The sequence below is a fragment of the Antedon mediterranea genome, chromosome 9, assembly GCF_964355755.1.
Source record: "Antedon mediterranea chromosome 9, ecAntMedi1.1, whole genome shotgun sequence".
Taxonomy (NCBI): domain Eukaryota; kingdom Metazoa; phylum Echinodermata; class Crinoidea; order Comatulida; family Antedonidae; genus Antedon; species Antedon mediterranea.
The window spans coordinates 21,476,126-21,491,516 of record NC_092678.1 but is presented as its reverse complement, the minus strand read 5'-3'; the positions used below and the strand labels follow the sequence as shown (position 1 = coordinate 21,491,516).

At 33.7% G+C, this 15,391-nt stretch overlaps 1 protein-coding gene across 2 annotated transcripts; it reads left to right on the top strand.

Annotated features, from left to right (window-relative positions):
- The first annotated feature begins 5,570 nt into the window (after positions 1-5,570).
- LOC140059110 (sialin-like) lies at positions 5,571-11,159 on the top strand. 2 transcript variants are annotated; one of them, XM_072104951.1, is made up of 10 exons: positions 5,571-5,619; positions 6,438-6,549; positions 6,715-6,948; positions 7,214-7,301; positions 7,680-7,775; positions 8,209-8,336; positions 9,038-9,184; positions 9,454-9,586; positions 10,147-10,391; positions 10,687-11,159. In XM_072104951.1, exons 2-10 carry the CDS (start codon positions 6,466-6,468, stop codon positions 10,864-10,866), a joined length of 1,335 nt encoding a protein of 444 aa, XP_071961052.1. In that variant the 5' UTR covers positions 5,571-5,619; positions 6,438-6,465; the 3' UTR covers positions 10,867-11,159. The 2 variants fall into 2 exon arrangements, with proteins under 2 accessions (XP_071961052.1, XP_071961051.1); XM_072104950.1 differs by lacking the exon at positions 5,571-5,619 and having other exon boundaries at positions 6,356-6,549.
- Positions 11,160-15,391: the final 4,232 nt, after the last annotated feature.

Below are 15,391 nucleotides of genomic sequence, written 5' to 3'. Positions count from 1 at the left end.
AGTGAATTGACCAATCAAAAGCGATGGCTTATTCGCTTGTGATTGCTAACTGTCTATAACTTCGCTTGTCATTGGTTAAAATGCTTGCGTTGCGTTTACGTCCTTGCGTTACGTTCTAGTGGGAACCAAGCTTTACATTTCGTTACGTCCTTGCGTTGCGTTTCTAGTGGGATTTTACTCTTCATATTAACGCACTCATGTGTGGCTGGTTAAAAAGAATTATGAATGATGATGGTGCTAAATGGAAAAATATTCCAATGTATTATATTAAAAAAATATGTGATGTTAATGTTTTACTTAATATGTCATGTTATAACATTATTGATGTTAATTCTGATAAAATTCCACTGTTTTACAAAAATATGATAAAAGCCTACATAAATTATAACAGAATCTCTAAAAAAAAAACTGAAACTTATAACGATATAATGAATGAGCAACTGTGGGGAAACCACTACGTTAAACTAAAAAAAAAATCGCTTTTCTACAAGCATTGGATTGACAGTGGCATTATCAGTATTAAAGACATTGTTAATAAGAACACTTTTTTAACATCAAACGAAATACTGGTGAAACTACAATGTAAAACAAACTGGTTAAATGAGTATTTGTGCATTATTAAGGCAATACCAATTAAATGGAAACGTATTATTAAGGAGGTAGATATTTTCAATTGTGATGATAATGATGAATTAGTTGGGACCAAGTATGAGATTAATACTACCAAACTAATATACTCATGGTTTGTGAAAGAATATTCATTATTCCAATGTCACAACTAAAATGGGAAGAGTACTTCAATGATAACAACATTGATTGGAAAACTTCTTGGTTACGAAAAGTATGTAAAATGAAAGATAAGAAACTAGCACAATTCAATTATAAGATGTTACATAGAATACTGCCTACCAACAAACGGCTGTATCAGTGGAAAGTTAAGGAAACACAAACGTGTGACAAATGTGGAGAAATTGAAAATGAAAATCATTTGTTTTTTAGTTGTAGATTTATTCAGAAATATTGGAGGAAAATGCTTAGTATCTTTGTAAGTTTAAATCACAATAATATATCATTTAAACAATTAATACTAGGAACGGGAGATAAGCTAATAGATTATATTTACACTTTTGCAGCATTTACTATTTATAAAATAAAAATGTTATCTGCACTAAATAAGCCAGTGGGTAAATCTTTAGGGAATTCATTTAAAAGCAATATGTTATATAACATTGAATGTGAAACATATAACAATAAAGAAACAAGTATAGAAAAATGGGTAGCTTTAAGAAATAAGATTATGATAATATAATTTCTAATTTGATACGATTAACTGAAAAAGAATTACAGTGATACGGGTTACTGGTGGTACTGAGCTATTATTGTTTTTTTTATCATGTATATAAATATATTGTATAATCCGGGTTGTAAAATGAAAACAAACAAATGAAAATGTGTGAACTATTTTAAAACGGGATAGATGATAATGATGATCCTGTCAAGTGTATAACAAAATATAAGAAAATTAATAAAAAAAGGAGTAATACAGAATTCATATATGTAAAAATGTTACTTATGAACTGTAACGACATTTACAAGTTAAATAATACGATTTTATGTAATATGAGATAATATGAATGTGAATAAAAGTGGTGTTTGCGCCACAAAAGAGAAAAAAAAAACGTCCTTGCGTTGCGTTTCTAGTGGGAACCAAGCATTACTTTCAGGGATTACTCATGCCAGGGATATACATCACTTTAAGAAAATGGATTGTTCCGTCTGAACGGAGTACATTATTTATGTATGCAAATCGATTTTTGGTTTGATGACTTCTGGGCGCAATGCAAGAACGTAAGTAATCTTAAAGCTTGGTTCCTACTAGCGACGCAACGTAACGCAATCTACGCAACATAAGCAAATGCCCTTCCAATAATTGTGTTAGCCCCCGCCTGCGTGAAATCAAACCTACGATGTTTGCAGCACTATTGCGTCGTCGGTTCCCACTTGTGATTACGCAATACAGCACTTTGCGCCAATACGTCGTTGCGTTGCGTCGCAAGTGGGAACCACGCTTTAGCAATTTGACTAGTCACGACGCAATCAATGGATCATCAAACTGTAACTTGTGATCTGCCAGCCCACAAGCGTCGTTAGGTTACGTCAAGTGGGAACCAAGCTTAGAGCCAAGTAAAGTCTACAGACAAAGTGAAGCGTAAATTTAGAAAATTTAATGAAAACAATATTCATCACTTTCGAAATGATCTGTCAATAACATCGTGGAATGATGTCTTAGATAAATTAGACCCTGACGAAGCGTATGATACTTTTTTCGTAAAGTACAAAGCCCTATATGATAGGAACTTCCCTTTGTTAGATCCACCTAAAACTAAAAAGAAATTAAAACCTTGGATGACCAACGGGCTTTTAACCTCCATCTCATACAAACAAAAACTTTATCTCAAGAGCATTCGGCACCCTTCCAACGCTAATATATTGAAATACAAAAAAGTATCGTAATAAGTTAAATAATCTTCTAAAAAGTGTTAAAGTGGATTATTATAAAAACTTTTTTAATGAAAACAAATCCAATATTAAAGCTACTTGGCGTACTATAAACTCTATACTTAAACCATCAAACAACACAATTCCTAACATTGAGATAATGAGTAATGGAAATCTAACAAAAGACCCGAAAATGGTGTCCAACTTATTAAATAACCATTTTACCAATATAGGGCCTGAATTAGCAAAAGAAATCGACACTAGTTCTATCAATAGTTTCCGTCACTATCTTAATAGTCCTCCTACTCCAAATTCCCTTTTTTTATCTCCAGTTTCGGAACATGAGGTTCTTAAAATTGTCAACTCTTTCAAAAACAACAAGGCTGCTGGAATTGATGATATATGTGGCAATGTTGTTAAAAAATCAATAGACCTTATTCTTTCTCCACTTACTCATATTTGCAACTTATCTTTATCCACAGGATCCTTCCCTAAAAGCATGAAAACAGCAAAGGTCACTCCTATATACAAAAAACGTAACAAATCTGATCCCAACAATTATCGACCAATTTCTGTTCTTACTTTCTTTTCAAAGATTCTTGAAAAACTTATCTATGACCGTACGTATGATTTCATTAACCAACACAACATTCTCTACAATAAACAATACGGTTTCAGACAAAATTATTCCACTTCTTTTGCTTTAATTGATCTTACCAACAACATTGTGGATGCTATTCATAATAAGTTGTTTTCGTCTGGCCTATTCAGAGATCTTTCTAAGGCATTCGATACCATTTATCACACTATTTTACTTTATTTATTTATTTTATTTTATCCGTGGCATTACTCTTGACCTTTTTAAAGATTATCTGTCCAATCGACTTCAATGCACCTATATCAACAATGTTTCTTCCTATTTTAAACCTATTGTTTGTGGTGTTCCTGAAGGGTCTCTATTAGGCCCTCTTCTTTTTTTATTGTATATCAATGATTTACCAAATGCATCTGACATCCTTTCTTTTTATCTTTATGCTGATGACACAACCATTTTTTATTCACACACTAATTTTGATTTCATTTTCAATACTTTTAATAGGGAATTGAAGAACGTGAACGATTATTTCAATGCAAACAAACTTTCAATAAATATTAACAAATGCCATTTTATGCTTTTTGGTTTTCGACACCAAGATTTGATTAACGACACTCATAATGTTTACCTTGCTGCCCACAAAATTCCTCTTGTTAAGCATACGAAATTTCTTGGAGTAGAAATAGACGAAGAACTAAACTTCAAACATCACATTAAAGAAATCGAAACTAAAATTTCGAAAAGTATTGGAATTTTATATCGTCTTTCATTTTACTTGCCCAAAGAAGTCCTTCGCATGATTTATTGTTCCCTTGTTTTACCTTTTATTTCTTACTGTAATATTGTCTGGGCAAACAACTATGTTTCAACCCTCAACAAAATTTTTATTCTCCAAAAAAAGCTATTCGCCTCATCTCTGGTGCGTCACGCCTAGATCACACTAGTGAGCTTTTCTCTGACCTTAAATTATTAACTGTCCAAAACATCAATATCCTCCAACAATGCACCTTCGTCTATGAACATGTCAACTGTCTACTTCCACCCAAACTTTCTTGCAGCTTTATAAAAAATAATAGCATTCATACCCATAAAACTAGATCCTCCTGTAATCTCCACCCTCCCCTTACCAAATTAACATTAATGCAACATAATATCCGTTATAGTGGCACCAAATTATTTAATGATCTCCCCGACGAAATCAAATTGGCACCTTCAAAAAATACATTTTCTTTTAAACTTAAACAAATTCTACTCCATAAATAACTAATACTGTAATAATAAAACAACATGTTTATTCTGGGTTTTCTGTGCTTCCATAGTATTTTATTATTATTAATTTGTCGTTGTCTTGCTTTACATGTTTGATTGTCTTGTTTTGTTTCTGTTTGTTTAAACTCCAATATGATTACAATTTCTTAACTGGCTACCCGTCACAAGTTTTTTTGGAGGGAAACCTCCAAATGTTATTACTTTCTTGGTGTTGCCTCTTAATTATTTATATTTAAATTGTTATTTTGTTTACTTTGAAATGATAAGAAATAAATGTTATTATGAAATGAAATGAAATGAAAAATAGTCTACACTATCAATAAATTAGTTTGACATGCCCAAAAATGTTGGTAATACGCCCAAATATGGTAGTAATATGAAATCATCATGTCCATATATGGGTACATCACATTTTTTTTATAGTGTAAACAGAACCTAAGACCATTCACTGAAATTGATTAAAAAATAACTGAACGATGGACCAAAATAAGTTCTGATTTGAATGGTTTAAACGATCGACATTTTTATAAAGAAAATTCAAATGAGTTGCTGATCAAGTAACGTTTGCAAACTGTGTGTTGTTGTTTTCTATGTTGTTTACTTTGTTTTTTACAGGCTCGTGCATAGCTGAAGTTTGCTGTTACCCTTTATCTACGTGGATTTCTACTTCTCCCAGTTTAGGTGGATGGCCGACGTCATATTATACTTACAGTGAATGGCTATACAAGCATTAGTCCTATCGTAAAGTAAAGTAGATGTTGTCTATTTTCTAAACACAAGGCCGTTTCATATATATCTATAAGTTTCATCCAAGCCAGACATGAAACAACATCCTTCCATGAATTGTATAGTTAGAGGTTTAGCACAAATAGAAAGATTATATAAGGTAAACCTTTTTTGTTAGGAGAGTACTTAGTTACACAATGTTTTACTTAGGTTTACATAAACGACAACCAAAACCATTCATTCGAAGGCTGGTTATTGTTACGGTCAATAATAATGATGTGACGTTTATTGCGTTATAAAAACAAAATACTGAAAAGCTTTACAATTGTTTGATACAAGTTGTTAAACAATTACCTCGTCAACCACCTTCTAAGCAACCATTGCATTCTTGTTGTAGGTTCTCTTTGTGCTCTTTTGGCAATAGTATGCATTCATGCATTCATTTATGACGACCCAGTTGACGATCCTTATGTTTCAACAAAGGAAGTTGAATACTGTATTTGAAAAGTTTTGAACTCGAACAAAATAAGGTAAAGTCTTTCATTTGTACATTGTTGTAAAATAAAATGACAATAAAAGTACTATCGTATCGTAAATTCAATTAAAAAAAATTGTCATTCGACAGACTAAAAAGAATATAAGTTTTACCTTTAGTGGCACCTTTTAAAAAAGAAATTATTACCTGATCGGTAAATTTAAGAAAGAAATGAGTAAACCGGGAGAAATCCTATTGTGTGACAGGAAGACTGTTCTGAACTCTTACTGTTTATCATTATTTGTTTCGGCGAAAGTGTATAATTAATTGTTAAAGGTACAAAATGGCTTATTCAAAGCTTGAGCCTATCGCGTCTTCTAATAGCAACCTTCGAGTCACATCCTTATTTGGGTGCTATTGTTGTAAGTGACGTCATTTTAAAGTAACAATTTTAAATGGGGCCAAAAGCAGGTAAAGAAACATTGTCGTAAATTTAACATTGAATGACCAGTGATAGGACATCTCCCCTCCCTGCAATTTGTAACTCCATTTGACTTGTCAGACAAGAGTTGGTACAGGGAATGTTCATGGAATTACAATGTTTAAACATAATTTAAGTTTATATACACAGTACTAATAGGTAGTAAGTAGGCGAACTTTTAATGTATTTATTTTAACGGATGGTAAGTTTCATTGTTTGTCACAACAATAGCCTACAATTAAGTTCAATGCCTCAGGATCATATAGTACTATATTCTAGTCCTTTACCGCATTCCTTAAAAACTCGACTTTAAAAATAGTCACTTTTAAAATGAAACGATATTTTGTCGCAGTAACGAGTTGTTTAGCATATATTTGTGTTTTCTGTACCAGATTGAACCTCAACATTACCATTATAAGCATGGTAAAAAGATGGAATGCCACCACAGAAGAACAAAACTCAAATGTGACAAAGATTACATATGATGACAGTGCAACCAATTCGGTAAGCCTTCTTCGGTACAACGTCTGTTATCATTAAGCATAAGTATGTTATGATTGGTTTCTGAGATTTACTTGACCATGGAGAAATACTTATTTCTCCATGACATAACTAAATCTAATTTATACTCATATAAGTATTATTTGCTTATTCTTGTTTGTTCTGTAGTTACCAACTTTTGATTGGGACGACCAAACACAACAGCAAATACTTGGATCATTTTATTACGGTTTTATAATAAGCGGACTGCCGGGCGGTTGGTTAGCTGGTAAAATTGGCGGAAAACGATCAATTGTAATAGTTCTTCTGTTGCAAGGTTTACTGTCTGCAATGATACCTTGGGCTGCAGGCGTTGGAACCAGTCTGCTGACCATCGTACGGGTTTTACAAGGCGTCATAGAAGTTAGTGTATTTTTTACTAGTTCGATATATAAAACATTCACTATGTATGACACGAAGTTTTTCAAAAACCAATTCCAATTATGACCTAGATGTTTATATACTATTTACATACATAATTATTTACCTCAAAATGATAACTGGCGACAGGGCGTAAAAAGGTACGTTACACAACACACACTCAAGAAAAATATCCCTGATGTGTTGCGTTAACGGTAATACGCCGTTCACGCACTAGTGACGTAAACAATCCCTTACTTACTTTCAGGGATTAGTCATGCCAGGGATATACATGACTTTGAGTAAATGGATTGTTCCGTCTGAACGGAGTACATTAGTATCTATGGCATATTCTGGTAAGTATTTATTAAGCTAATTTCTTTCTGGTTTGATGACTTCATGAACGTAAAGTAATTTGACCAATCACGATGCAATGAATCATCGACCTGTCTCTTGTGATTGGCCCAAATATGGTAGTGATATGCCCAAATATGGGTACATCACTTTTTCTTTATCACATAAAGTTTGATAGTGTAGACAGAGCTTAAGACCAATCACTGGCATTAAAGCTGAGTTAACACAAGAATGGACCAATAAGTTCTGAACAATTATTCTCAATGAGTGGTTTAAGCGATGGACATTTTTATAAAGAAAATTCAAATGAGTTGCTGATCAAGTAACGTTTGCAAACTGTGTGTTGTTGTTTTCTATGTTGTCTACTTTGTTTTTTACAGGCTCGTGCATAGCTGAAGTTTGCTGTTACCCTTTATCTACGTGGATTTCTACTTCTCCCAGTTTAGGTGGATGGCCGACGTCATATTATACTTACAGTGAGTGGCTATACAAGTATAAGTCCTATTACTACTACTACTACCGTACTTTATAAAAGTCTGTGTTCACTGTATATGTAGTCTACTGTCTAAACATAAGGCCGCCGGTACGTTTCATTTCTATCTACTTTCATCAGGCCAAACATGAATCATGGACTGTGCCTCGAGAAGGGGAGGACAAATAGAAATATTATACGACTAAAAACTTTCTTTGAGAGTATGAGTACTTAGTTATACAATGATTTACGTACGTTTACATAAACGACAACCTTGGAAATATCCAAAATCATTCATGCGACGACTGCTTATTAAAAAACATAACAGTTTGACGTTTTTGCGTTATCAAAGAAAAAGAATGAAAAGCTTGACAATGCTTTCTGTTATTAATAAAATTTGTTTTAAAATTACCTTCCTCATTGCATTCTTGTTGTAGGTTTTCTTTGTGCTCTTTTGGCAATAGTATGCATAGCTTTCGTTTACGACGACCCAGTTGACGATCCTTATGTTTCAACAAGGGAAGTTGAATACTTGAAAAGTTTTGAACTCGAACAAACTAACAAGGTAACGTCGCTAAATGACGGGAACAAACGATCATTGGTTATCAATTCTGTAATAAACACATTTCAAAGTTATAATAATATAATTATATTCTAAACACCTTTTAATTAAATTCAATCGCAGAAAACTGTTTCCTCCAAACGAAAACGGTTTGAAATTGTAATGAATAGTTATTCACTTCGGCCAAAAATTGAACCAATCAATTTACCTGATACCGTAATTTTATGGGATGGAAATTACATTGTTTTAATTTAACAAATATTATAAGGAAACCAAATTTGTTATCTGGGAAACATTTTTTTTTATGGGGGTTAAACTTGCCAATTATAAGTTGTCAATATTTACTTTGATAATGTTCTCAACTCAAGAAAGAATTGCAAAATACACAGCAGTACGTGCTGGTAGTCTATGAGTGCAGTTTATACCTGGATAAACCAACGATAGCCCGTGATCTCCAGAGAGAAGGCGTTACGAATAGTTAAACATTCATAGAGCACTTCTCTGCCACAATAGACCAGTCCACAGTCATGCCCTAATGTGGAAATGTCCCAAGTATTTTCAAGTTCAAGTTTATTTATTCACACAACAAAGCATATACAACAATACAATTATAAACGTTACAAGTAGCACCTAGCGAGCAACCTCAAAACGTTCTTCCATAATATTGACCAATTAATAATGCATTATACTCTTTTTCTATTCAGGATGTACCGGTTCCGTGGTGTGATATCTTCACATCAACTGCAGTGTGGTCGATAATTGTTGCTTACATGGCATTCAATTTCAGTTATATTTTTATACTTACTGAAGGACCAAGTTATTTATTGATATTAGGATTTAATATAACAAGTGTAAGTGGAACTCTCTAGGTATCTTTTCATTTAGCCTAGCTCCTATCCGGAGTTTACACGGTGAGGTAGAGCGTCGCACCCTGCTGCACACCCCCATCACATGTCAATCAAAGTCTCGAAGAAGTCCCATGTGTGTGCCTCCTATAAAACCCTTTCCTTCTATTCAATATCTCATCCTTCGCTGCTATTAACTTTATCCTAATCTATCATATGACATCGACACATTGTAAGATACATAAAAAGAATAATAATAATATTTGTTTTTTTAGATTGCAATTTTAACATCAATTCCATCAATACTAGAATTTATAGTTACGCTGCTGTCTGGTGCTTCTGCAGACGTCATCATTCGGCGGGAATACCTAAATGTTCTAAATACTAGAAAGTTTTTTATGATTTTACGTAAGATGAAACGGTGTTATGTCTTTTTAAAAATTATGAATGCATTTCATTTTTTTCATTTCATTTATCTTTTTATTTCGGAATATCATGGTGACAAAATATTATATCCATAGCAAAAGAGAGAACAAAAAAATCTTAATCTAACAGCTAATAGAACACAAACAAAGATATGTAAATATATAAAGTCAATGCAACAAAGCATTCCATTGTATGTGCATTCTTGACACATTAAGAACGTGGCGATTAATGGCCATGATCAAGGAATTACTGCTTGCGTTCACACGATTTTTATCATCAATGAAAATAAATTATATATAATCACAATATAGATTATTATAAAATTCGGTCGTTACACAATAACTTATAACTCATATTATTATATTATAATTATTGTTATTAGATTAGTATTATTATAATATAAACTAAATTATTGAAACCATCAATATTAGTCATTTTTTACAAACTAAATATCCATCCATGACCAAATGAATGAATGAATACAACACTCGAGTTTTGATTTATGCTTCCCTAATTTGTTACAATTGTCATGACTTTTGTAGATATGGGAATACCTGCCATGTGTCTATTTTTCATTGGATACTTTGATGAACAGCATGCCGTCGAGTGTGTTATACTTCTTACAGTGGCGTTTACTTGTGGTGGAATGTATGCGGCGAGCACACTTACAAACATAATGGAGATATCAAAGGAACACTCACAAATAATCGTAGGAATGGTGACAACTGGAGCCGCTGTGGTTGGTTTTATTGGTCCACTTATTCTTGGAGCTTTGATCAAAGAAGATGTAAGTATCAGAGGGCACATGACCACACCATATTGTGTGTTTGTGTGTGTGCCGCTTGTCACCGTTTGCGTTGCGTCTACGTCCTTGTATATTCTCCCATAGCTTTACGGTGCACTTCCGTCCTTGCGTTGCGTAAAGTAGGAACCAAGCTTTATAATATTATTAAATTAGTTTCACTAGGACCAATCACAAGCGATGGATTATTCGGACTGTCTCTTGTCATTGGACAACTATCTTGAGTTCAAATCTGATCAGTTTTAAACAGCATGATTTTTGGTTTTGTTTTTTTTTTCAGAATACAGCCAATCAGTGGTCTTTGATGTTTAGAATAATTGCTGCTGTCCATATTTTTGCAATGATTTTCTTTCTAATGTTTGCAAAAGCAGAGCAACAAGAATGGTCACATGGACATATTAGGCCTACAAAACTAGAGATGAAATCATACAACACTATACAAGATGAAAGTGGTGACTAAATACCATTCATAGAAGTACTGATGAAGAAATCAATCCGTGGCGACTATAGAATGGACCCGAGACCTGGCTTTCGATTTTTAAAAATGAAAGATGTATACAATGTATTTACATTATTTATTTATTGTTTTTTAATTATTTATAAATAGAATAATATTTTATAATTGTCTTATTAAATCTTGTAATGTTTGTTAAAAGAGGAAAAGACATAAATAAATAAAATAATGTTGTAATATGTTTTGTTGCTAATGTCTTTTGTTAGTTATGTTTAATAACTTTGTATATAAATTATGACGAGATAACAATTTATTTATTTTTGATAAAGTTTGTTAGTATTAACTTTTAATGAGAGTAAAGATATAAGGAAGAAAGAGATTATATTGAGCGGCTGTTACAGTATGGTGGACAACACCAGAGAAGATTGACATTACTTTCACTCTTCCCTGACAACACTAAGTATTTTAAAGTCAATAAGCGCCACGTCTTGATTTTAAATATTGAACTAATTGCGAAATAAAACTATATATTTTATTTGTCTCATTGTATTATATATTAAATTTTACTATATTTAGTGGTCATTTGAACATATAGTAGAACTCATATTAAGACCCCTCAAAGTATCTCCTTAATATAGATTGTCCATCATTTATTTAACCCGAAAGTGTATTTTGAATAAGAGTGTCCCCTCAATAAGGATGTCCTTAGAATAGGAGTGTCCCCTAAATAAGGATGTTCTAGAATAGGAGTGTCCCCTCAATAAGGATGTCCTCAGAATAGGAGTGTCCCCTCAATAAGGATGTCCTCAGAATAGGAGTGTCCCCTCAATAAGGATGTGCTCAGAATAAGAGTGTCCCCTTAATAGGGATGTCCTCTGAATATGATTATACCCTCAATAAGGATGTCCTCAGAATAGGAGTGTCCCCTCAATAAGGATTTCCTCAGATTAGGAATGTCCCCGCAATAGGAATGTCAACAGAATATGTGTTTATGAGGAGCGTCACCTCAACAAGGATGTCCTCAGAATATGAGTGTCCCCTCGATAAGAATTTCCTCAGAATAGGAGTGTCTCCTCAATAAGGATATCATCAGAATATGTGTGTCCCCTCAATAAGGATGTTCTCAGAATAGGAGGAGTGTCCCCTCAACAAGGATATCCTCAGAATAGGAGTGTCCTCTCAATAAGGATGTCCTTAGAATTGGTGTGTCCCCCACCCCATAAGGATGTCCTCAAAATAGAAGTGTTCCCTCAATAAGAATGTCCTTAGAATAGCTGTGTCTCCTCAATAAGGATGTCCTCATAATAGGAGTGTCCTCTCATTAAGGATGTCCACAGAATAGGAGTGTTCCCTCAATAAGAATGTCCTTAGAATAGCTGTGTCTCCTCAATAAGGATGTCCTCATAATAGGAGTGTCCTCTCATTAAGGATGTCCACAGAATAGGAGTGTTCCCTCAATAAGAATGTCCTTAGAATAGCTGTGTCTCCTCAATAAGGATGTCGTCATAATAGGAGTGTCCTCTCATTAAGGATGTCCACAGAATAGGAGTGTTCCCTCAATAAGAATGTCCTTAGAATAGCTATGTCTCCTCAATAAGGATGTCGTCATAATAGGAGTGTCCTCTCCTTAAGGATGTCCACAGAATAGGAGTGTCCTCTCAATAAGGATGTCCTTAGAATAGCTATGTCTCCTCAATAAGGATGTCGTCATAATAGGAGTGTCCTCTCATTAAGGATGTCCACAGAATAGGAGTGTCCTCTCAATAAGGATGTCCTTAGAATAGCTGTGTCTCCTCAATAAGGATGTCGTCATAATAGGAGTGTCCTCTCATTAAGGATGTCCACAGAATAGGAGTGTCCTCTCAATAAGGATGTCCTCAGAATAGGAGTGTCTCCTCAATAAGGATGTCCTCATAATAGGAGTGTCCTCTCATTAAGGATGTCCACAGAATAGGAGTGTTCCCTCAATAAGGATGTCCTTAGAATAGCTGTGTCTCCTCAATAAGGATGTCGTCATAATATGAGTGTCCTCTCATTAAGGATGTCCACAGAATAGGAGTGTCCTCTCAAATACTAGAACAAGTGTTGAGAATTATCGGCCGATTAGTATTCTGCCTACGGTATCTAAGATTCTTGAAAAATCTGTAGCTATACAAGTTGAAAAGTATCTTTCCAAAAATAATATACTTTATGCCTATCAATCCGGTTTTCGGCAGGCCCATTCAACTGAAAGCAACCTCATAAATTTCATCGACGGTTTAAAAAACAATAAGTCCAAAGGCCTTCTTACTGGAATGGTTCTAATTGACTTACAAAAAGCTTTCGATACCGTCGATCATGTGATTTTAATTAACAAGCTAAAATGCATGGGTTTGAAGTGTACTGACTGGTTTCAATCTTATCTCGCTACTAACCGCACACAAGTTGTCAGTGTGAATGGTACCTGCTCTGAACCTCTTATAGTTACTCATGGTAGCATCTTGGGCCCTATTCTTTTTCTATGTTATTTAAATGATATTGCTTCTTGTATTGATTCTGATGTTCAATTATTGCTTTATGCTGATGATTCTACGATTCTGTATTCTCATCACGATGCCACCAAAATCGCTCATAAATTAAGTACTGTCCTAGCTAAGTGCCAGGACTGATTAACTGAAAACAAATTATCTTTACATGTTGGCAAAACCGAAAGTATTATCTTTGGTAGCAGAGCGAAGCTTAACAAAGTTAAAGAGTTTTCTGTAGAATTAATGGGCCGTAGAATCAAAAGTACTAAGCAAGTTAAATATTTGGGTATTGATTTAGACCAATATGTATCATGTGATATTATTGCAACTAGTGTTATCAGTAAAGTTAAGTCAAGGTTGAAGTTTTTACATAGGCAAAGTTCGTGCTTGAATAAAAAATGTCGTAAACTATTAAGCACTGCTTTAATACAATGTACATTTGACTATTCTGCCTCGGCATGGTACGGCGGTGTCAATAAGAATCTTAAACATAAATTAAAAACTGCCCAAAACAAGATGACACGTTTCATTTTAAATGTTGGTCCGAGGTCTCACATAGGTGCCAAAGAGCTTTCCGATCTTGGGTTTCTTAATGTCAGCCTCAGAAATAAGTTTTTAAGATTAAATTATGTTCACAAAATTCGTTATAACTTTAATACGCCTTCTTTCCTTAAGGATAACTTTTTGTTAATTTCTGATCATCATAACCATTTTACCAGGGGTACAACATTTAATTTTGTCACTCCTAAGGCTACTGGCGTTAATGATACGACTTTTTATTTCTTAGGTATCCGTGACTGGAACAGGCTCCCCAATTCACTCAAATCAATACAAAATAATGCAACCTTCAAAATAAAACTTAAAGAATATTTTAATAATGAACAGCTTGGAATTGGAATTTCAGTTTAATTAAGTTATTTTTAATATTGTTTTTTTGATGTTATCTTGTCTTGTATGTATTTTCTTGTTTTTTCATTTTTACTGAGTCATACTTAATGATAATTGTACTAGGCCCAACCACTCACTTTTCAGTCATTACGGATTGGACCCCATTGGAAATAAGTTTACTTTTTTGTCGACTTAATGGGTTATCCAGGTATTCTCTTTTATACATTGTATATTTTAACTTTTATGTATGAATATCGAATAAAATCAATCAATCAATCAATAATATATGTATGTTAAAAGTACTGTACAGCATTTATGCAGACAGCATACACTTTAAATAGTTATACAGATACATACCTATTGACAGTACAGTAGCAGAATCGGGTCATGTAAGCCTAAAGGGCTTAGAAAACATTGTAGTAGACTTATAAGTCAATGATAAGACTACCGTTATTATTACTAGTATTAACGGGTGACGGGTTTCATTGTTGTAATATAATAAGAGCATAGTATTGTGTGTTCTTCCCTCAAACCGCATTCGCTATAATTTAAAATTAGTCGCTTTTAAAATGAAACGATATTTTGTAGCAGTAACGAGTTGTTTAGCATATATTTGTGTTTTCTGTACTAGATTGAACCCCAACATTACCATTCTAAGCATGGTAAAAAGATGGAATGCCACCACAGAAGAACAGAACTTAAATGTGACGAAGATTTCAGATGACAGTGCAATAAGTCCGGTAAGCTAATAGCATTCTCTTAAAACACAAGTTCGGTCCTTGCAAACAAGTATAGTTTTCTGAGTTACGTTATGGTCGGTTGTTATTGATAAACAAATGGAAAACAATAAATCTAATCGCGTGTAAATTATTATTTTAAAACATGTTCTACACATTATAGTGATTAGCTGATGTTCTGTGTTTACGATTTCGTTTTCCAGATACCAACCTATGATTGGGATGACCAAACACAACAGAAAATACTTGGATCGTTTTATTACGGTTATATAATAGGCGGACTGCCGGGCGGTTGGTTAGCTGGTAAAATTGGCGGAAAACGATCAGTTGTAATAGTTCTTCTGTTGGAAAGTTTACTGTCTGCCATGATCCCGTGGGCTGCAGGCAATGGAACGAGTC